At 35.0% G+C, this 7,672-nt stretch overlaps 1 protein-coding gene across 1 annotated transcript; it reads right to left on the bottom strand.

The window, feature by feature from the left end:
• Positions 1–3,955: 3,955 nt before the first annotated feature.
• Positions 3,956–5,043, bottom strand: LOC149676454 (uncharacterized). Its single transcript, XM_089838746.1, has 4 exons — positions 4,978–5,043; positions 4,630–4,833; positions 4,294–4,494; positions 3,956–4,204 (listed from the first exon to the last, which is right to left on the bottom strand). Exons 2-4 carry the CDS (start codon positions 4,828–4,830, stop codon positions 3,956–3,958), a joined length of 651 nt encoding a protein of 216 aa, XP_089694872.1. The 5' UTR covers positions 4,831–4,833; positions 4,978–5,043.
• Positions 5,044–7,672: the final 2,629 nt, after the last annotated feature.

Below are 7,672 nucleotides of genomic sequence, written 5' to 3' on the forward strand. Positions count from 1 at the left end.
TTCAAGTATCATTTTTTACACTTGTTGATAAATAATATCAATGCCAAAATTGTAAATTCAGTATTCAATCCACAATATATTTAGATCTAATGGTCCAAATGTAATGAAACTTTAATGAGAGATGTGCTACAATGTATTATATCTAAAAATGGTTGAAAACTTTCAAATTAATTAGCTTTGTCAAAATGATAAATTAAGTACTTTCAGGCCCTTTCCAAGATTAAACATATCGCTTACACATGGCACTAAAAATCCTGTAATTAAACCAAATTACAGGCCATAAAGCTTACAACACACCTAAATGGGAAAGTTCAGAAGAGCCCTTGTGTTTCTACCAAGTAAACGTTATTATGTAAACGCAACGCAATTTTAGTTTAAAACTATATTTATTGGAAATATTACATATTTTGAAAAACAATGAAGAGTAGAAAAATCATGATTAAGAAACTAACTGTAAGGGAGGGGGTGAAGTATCACAATATCAGTTACTGTTGGTAAAAAAACAGGATTTACTTGAGATATAGTTTTAAATTAAATTTGGTTGTCAAGGAGGTCCAAGAAGAAAATAGCTTCCTCGCAGCGATACTCTGCTTTTTCGATGACATTCTGAAGCTTCTTGCGAGGTAGACCTTACATTTTAATGCAAAAATTTTTTTTCAGTATCATTTGGTAACGAACGCAGAATTTTTCTCATTATATGTTATTCAACTGATCAGGGGTCTTATTCTGAGACGTTCGTTAGCGCTACCGAAAATTTCCTAACGATCGGGCTAACGAAAAGCCCGTAACGAATATTTTCTGCCACCCGAAAAAGGAGCAATTCTAAACATAATTTTTATCGCTTTCGTTACCTCGTCCTTCGGTGATAGAAGCAACGCAGTTTTCGGTATAGGATGATAGAAGGTTTTTTTTCCTCCTACACAAGTACCACTCATATTAAAGAAACTTTGTAGTAGACGACGTTTCCTCTTTATCTACGCAGTACGCAGTGATCTACGAGAATACGCTGCAGCGCGGCTGCATTCGTGAGAGAACGTAAGAAAAGAGCTGCGTTTAATAACAATCAACATTTTTAGATTTTGAAATTGAGCTATTTTGCTAAATCTTTCGATACGAAACATTTAATTAACAAAAAAGAAAATTAGGAAATGTGGAATTAATCGATATCCTATTTTATTAGTCTTAATTTTATCATCAGAGACTGGAAATCTTATATTCTCCGGGGCTAAAATATCAACAATAGCCTTGCTGAAAAACCTAATGGCCGTTAAAATCTAAATGACATTAAAATGGTTAAACAGTATTTGTTAGACTAAATAAGAGAAATATTTACCTTAATATTTGGAGGAATGGCCAAAACGTTTTGCCCCGTAAGTATCTCGCCAAGCTTATCACAAATATGAAAACTATCCCTTTCCAAATTCTAAATAACCTTCGAAACCTATAATCATTTAGTTCAAAAGCTTGAAGCCTATCTCTAAATATTCTTTGACGTCTTAAATCACGTCGAGGCAATTATTGCTAACCTTAAAACTTCACGTCGCAAAATATCCGCCATTTTAAAATTGTCTTTTCGAAGAAAACATCTTCGGTACAAGCCCTAACGAAAGAAAATCCCTATCGTTATCGTACCGATCATTTCACGCCATTCCTACCGAACAAAATCTCTACCGAACGCCTCAGAATCGCTACTTTGCCCTCTAACGAAATTTTCGGCCGCTAACGACAAATTTCGTTCGGTAGGCCAGCTACCGAACAAATCGTTTCGTTAGAGCTCAAAATATTCGTTAGGAACCAAAGTAGTGATTCTGAGGCGTTCGGTAGAGATTTTGTTCGGTAAGAAACGGTGAAAGTCGTTCGTTAGCTAACGAAAGGGTTTCCCTTGTCGTTACGAGCTGTAACGAACACATTTCCCTCCATAAGAGTTTTATAAAATGGCGGATATAGTTCGTTTTGAGGTTTTAAGATTGGCTATGATTGCCGATGAATTACCTCGCCGTGATTTAAGGCGACAACGAATATTTAGAGATAGGGCTCAACCTTTTGAACTCGATGATTATCGATTCAAAAGAATTTTTAGAATGAGAAAAGAGATAGTCTATAATATTTGCGACAGACTTAAAGAGCGTCTAACGGGTCAGAATGCTCTGGCAATTCCATCCAATATTAAGGTAAAAATAAATTATATTAATGTCTAAAAATATTAACTACTTTTAAATGTTTTAACTAGATTTTAACAGCATTGAGGTTTTATGCTGTTGGTTCATACCAATTAGCTATAGGTCAAGACCTCTTCCTTGCTTTAAGTCAGTCAACCGTGAGTCGATGTGTCACAACAGTGAGCAAAGCAATCGTTGATATTTTAGCTCCCGATTACATTCGATTTCCAATGACAGAAGATCAAATCATGGCTAATAAGATTGGGTACTTTGGTGTAAATGATTTAAAAAGTTCCTACATTAATTATTGATCATGAATATTTTAATCCAAAGATTCAGCAAAGTAGCGCAATTTCCAGGCATCATTGGTGCTATTGATGGTACACAGATTGCAATTGTAGCTCCATCAATCAATGATGAACATTTTAGAGAGTATCTTTACGTTAATCGAAAAGGGTTCCACGCTCTTAATGTTCAAATTGTAAGGTTTAATAACTATTCACTTATTTTAAAGGCGTCTCAAATTATATTTTTCCAATTCTAAACTTGAAAACTAGGTTTGTGACCACAAAATGTGTATTTTAAATTGTAATGCTAAATTTCCTGGGTCAGCTCATGATTCCCATGTTTACCGTATGTCACAACTCTCAACCCATCTAGAGAGGCAATATCTTAATGGAAAAAAGGATTGTTGGCTTATAGGTATGAATATATTTAAGCAATGTGCATTATTTTATTTACCCATATATTATGTTAGGCGATAGTGGCTACCCCCTGAAACCCTGGCTTTTAACACCAATAACCCATACTCCAAGAGGATCACCCGAAGAGAGATATGACTCCGCTATTACAAAAACGCGTCAAATTGTTGAATGCACAATTGGAGTTTTGAAGCAAGTTTTTCGTTGCCTATTATTGCATCGCACACTACATTACCACCCTACAGCTGCTGCTCAAATTGTTTATTCTTGTTGTACACTGCACAACATGCGTCGAGATGAAGGCCACCGTGATTCTGATGACGAGTTTTCGGACACTGACACTTCTAGTGATAGTGACACGGATGATGAAGACCTTGATGCGTGAAGAAGGATGCGGAGAAGACTAAGAATAAGAAGAAGACAACAAAGAATTGAAAGGAGGGCCTTGGTCTTAGATGTTCCCCAATATGTGCCTGGGCCAAATGACACTTGGCTTCGTGGGGGACAAGCAGTACGCGAACATCTTGTAAGACGCTTTCGATGAAGTACCCCAAAATGTTTTTTATGAATCATTAAGCTGATCAATTATATATTTGTTGTGTGTTAAAAGAACAAGCATTATTGTCAAAATTAGCATGTCAAACGCAAATAAAACAACTTTTCATCTATTAAAAATGTTTTTTTTATTTATCCTTGTCCATATATTTACTGGCAATGTCAGAAAATATTAAAAGAAATTTTTCTAAGGAATTAGCTTTCATTTGCTCGACCTTGTTCCTTTCCTCCATGGCAGTTTGGATTCCCTTTAATATGGCGTTTTTACTACTTTCCATTTCTTTTAATGTTTCGGTCGCCTTTTCATAATTCTCGCTGTTCTCTGTTCGTGCATGCTTCCCTATTTTAAACATTAACTTATATATAAACATAATTTGAAATGACAAGGAAATGATTACTTCTTTTTCTACTAAACGTTGGTGCTTCATCCGTTTCTGTTACATTTGGAACTGGGGTTTCCTGCGCTGTGCTACTTTCTAGTTTAAAAAGGCTCAGTAATGCTTGCATATAATGTATACAAATTGAAGTAGTGGATTTAAATCATAATTTAAACGGACCATTTTTCCTCTTCAAGTTGTTACTACATTCGCCACTTACTATTGGTTGAGATGTTATTAAAACATCTTGAACCGTAAATGTAGCCCCTGTAACTGTGGGAAAAACGTCCTGAAGGAAGCTGCATCCAGCAGTTTCTTCAATCGCTTCAATGGCACTTGGTTTTGCAGTGACAGTATTGGGTTCAGTAGTAATGCTTACTTCTTCAAAGTTAGTGGGCATGGGAACCTGAGGCTGACATTTATTATAAAAGAAACATATAAACTCTTATACTTATATATTAAACACCCTTATACTGATATTTAACAAACAACCCTTCTTACCTCTTGAAGACAGTGTTCTTGGAAACCAAACTCCACCACCTGTGAGTTTCCTTCAACACACATGGCCCCTATAATATTAAGCAAACGCTTCTCCATATCAGTGAGTTCAAGTGATGTTTTTTTGCCTCCGCCAGTTCCACTTTGTGAATTTTTAATACTGGCAGCCTTGCTTTTTGTGTCGGACTTCCAATCAGCCCACGACTAAATGTTTTTGTTAGTAACATACATAGATATATATTTTCACATGCAACTTCTAACTTCGACAGAACTAATACTAAATTGATTCGCTTCATATCGATATAAGAAGCTGATTTGAGGTATGCACAAATTACTGACCTTCTTCCATTTTTTGACATCTTTCACAGACCCTGATCCATCTGCATTTAATGTATCAGCCAGAAGCGACCACAAGTTATCTTGGGCAAATTTAGTAAATTCAGCAGTTAATCTGCCAGACACTAATTCAGGGTGCGATTCCATATAGTCCAAAATAATTATCCGTTGTCTATCTGATACTTTAGGACCACGTGGAGGCATTGTCTACTTGGGAAATTGTTTTGTTGAATTATTTTAGATACAATCAATACCAAGGCTTCGTGAAATTAGAAACAATTTCTGTCTTAACTCTCTTCTCTTTTTTTCGAAACGAATAGTATTAATTTAACTATATAATATAATTCTTACCTAAGTATTCTTCTCTATAAATGTAGGTTTTTTCTGTCAACATTAATCAAACGCTCAGCGGGAAAATAACGCACCGTCCACAATTATATCACAACAACAAGTGTGAAAAAGTGTCTGCAGGCGAATTCATTCCCTTTGATTGGTCCCATTGAAAGTTCACGTGATCGGAAACGAGAGATACTAGCAGTAGGAAAAAAAACTACTATCCCTCCATACCGAAAATCGTTTTCTCTCTACCTAACGATCTTGCTCAAACGAACGTGGTTAAAATGGGCCTTAGAATCGCTACTAAAAGAATCGGTAGACGCCTTTCGTTTGGGGCTGTTCGGTTGGCCTTTCGTTCAGTTTTTTTCGGTAGCTTGAACGAACGCCTCAGAATAGGACCCCTGGGTTTCGCAAGACCTGCCCCTCTGCACGTTTACAAAATTAAGAATATTTGTTCAAGAGGTCTTGGTTTTATAATCTATTACTCTCTAAAAGGCCTGTTTTGGACAAGGATGGGGATGGGTTTTTTTCTTGGAAAATGGTTGTAAGTACTGAATTGTGGATTAAATACTGAATTTAAAATTTTCACATTAGAAATTCATTTTTATTAAAATATTTATCCCATTTAATATAATAGAATAGATTGTAACACACCTCAAGGTAAAATTTCAGGACATTTGGATCAGTAGATCCAAAGATATCATCAGTTTGGCCTTGGAAAATAATTTTTACACAAAAAAGCTTTAATCTTTCTTAGTATAATAAAACACATTGAAACACACGTCTCACTACAATTTAAGGTCATTTGGATCAATAGGACAAAGGAAGGATCTGGCAAAAACCTACCTCCTCCCATAAAACTTAATGTTAATTTTCGGTTCCTTCGAATTTTCTTCAAAAGTCGCGCTTATACATGTAAATCGAATTCTTTGAACTGGGGGAGTAGTTATAAGGAAAAATGGGGGTGGAATGCTCTGAGAGTCGGAATGAAGGCTAGTTATCTAAGTCAGATCTAGGCTCTTTTTAGCGCCATCATGTCGGCCTAATTTTAATACATATGCCAAATTAATTTTAAACTGTTTTGCTCTTACATAAAATTTACAATTAAAAAACTAAATTTAATAGATAGTTAACAATGAATAATTATTTCTTCCAAATTGTTGCTAAAATAGTAGTGTACGTAGATGACGCTACAATAGGGAAACGCCGGTAGGTGTAGCATGGACAAAGCAATACTGCATTGGTTCGTCCATGGGTGTAGGCATAGAAAAGCGTCTGAAATCTGCAAGGAAGTGAGTTCGAAGATAGTTTGTGCAAATTTTGAAATTTGGTTCATAACTATTGCGTTTACGAATGGGATGATGATATTGATATTGTTTATTGATGTCTAGATAATTGTTTTCCTTCTGGTGAGAGAAACAAGTACATTTATTTCTGAACTCATTTCTTAATGTGAAGTTGTAGTATAAGGTTTTTAATTATCATGTTAACAATGCTTATTTTGATTGCGTTTATAAAAATAATATTGAATATTTATTCTTAAAGTTGGTGATCATAAGTGATGATTAGTAATTGATTACTCTTATTAGTTAAAATTAAGAGTTTATTAAATAAATGATTATTAAAGTTTATAGGTAAATTTAAACTTGAAACGATATTTTGTCTTTGGTAAATATGTAACTGAAAAGAACCCAATTGAGAGTTAATTAAATAAATTATCATTATCGTTTATAGGCAAATTTAAACTTGAAATGATAATTTTTCATTGTCAAAATTTGTTACTGAAAAGTGAAAAGAACCTTAGAAAGTGCTTGTGCTTCGTAAAATTTATTATTAGGCTTATTTGAGTAATCAAACGTTAATAGAAAGATTTTATTGCGAATGCCAATACTTAAAATTAAACATCAAATTATCATTTTTGTTTGTCCAAAATTGTAACGCGCTTAAAGAGAAAAAATAAGTTTTTAGACTTTAGCTTATCTAATCCCTAAACCTAAATTCCCAAATTAAATGTACAGGTATAGTTAACCTCAAAAATATGTCTGTCTAGAAGCACTTGCAAGTTAATTTAATTAACTTACAATATAAATATATATTTATTTAATTCGAACACTTACAGAGATGGTAATATCATAAACTTGCTTAGTTACAGAGGTTTCCCTGATACACTCTCCAGAGACTACGGTATTAATTTCTTTTGGTTTACAAATCAAATATCTCTTACTTTAAAAATGTGTTTAGTTTTTATTATATTTCAGACTTTCCGACGAGTACAATTCCTAAAATAATTTTGTAAACCTTCTAATGCTAAAAACGCGACGTATTTTATGATTGTAGCGCTACCCGTTTTAAACTGCCTATCTACCATTCGCGAATTTCCCGCCAAGAGATTTAAATTCTGGCATGTATAGGCGCGCTACCATGGAAACGCGAGACTCGCAGCCTCGTACAAAGTTCCCTCCTCCCTGCCCCAACTAAGCAAGACGCGAGAGGAACGCGCCGGCCGCCGACGTGAGAGAGATGCTAGGTTTAAGCAACATAACTCGAGCTTGTTGATATGACTAGACGGCCGAGAGCGTAAAGGCGTCAATCTGTGGAGTGAGAGCTCTGTAGATGGTGCGGGATCGAAACCCGGTCGAGGAGGAAAATAATTTCATAAAGAAATAAAATTCTTCCACGTTGCAGAGCCACCTAAGTGTGAATCTGAGTA

Source organism: Phalangium opilio, unplaced genomic scaffold (assembly GCF_054372755.1).
Source record: "Phalangium opilio isolate 3A_F unplaced genomic scaffold, DU_Popi_V2 ptg000046l_1, whole genome shotgun sequence".
NCBI classification, from domain to species: Eukaryota; Metazoa; Arthropoda; class Arachnida; order Opiliones; family Phalangiidae; genus Phalangium; species Phalangium opilio.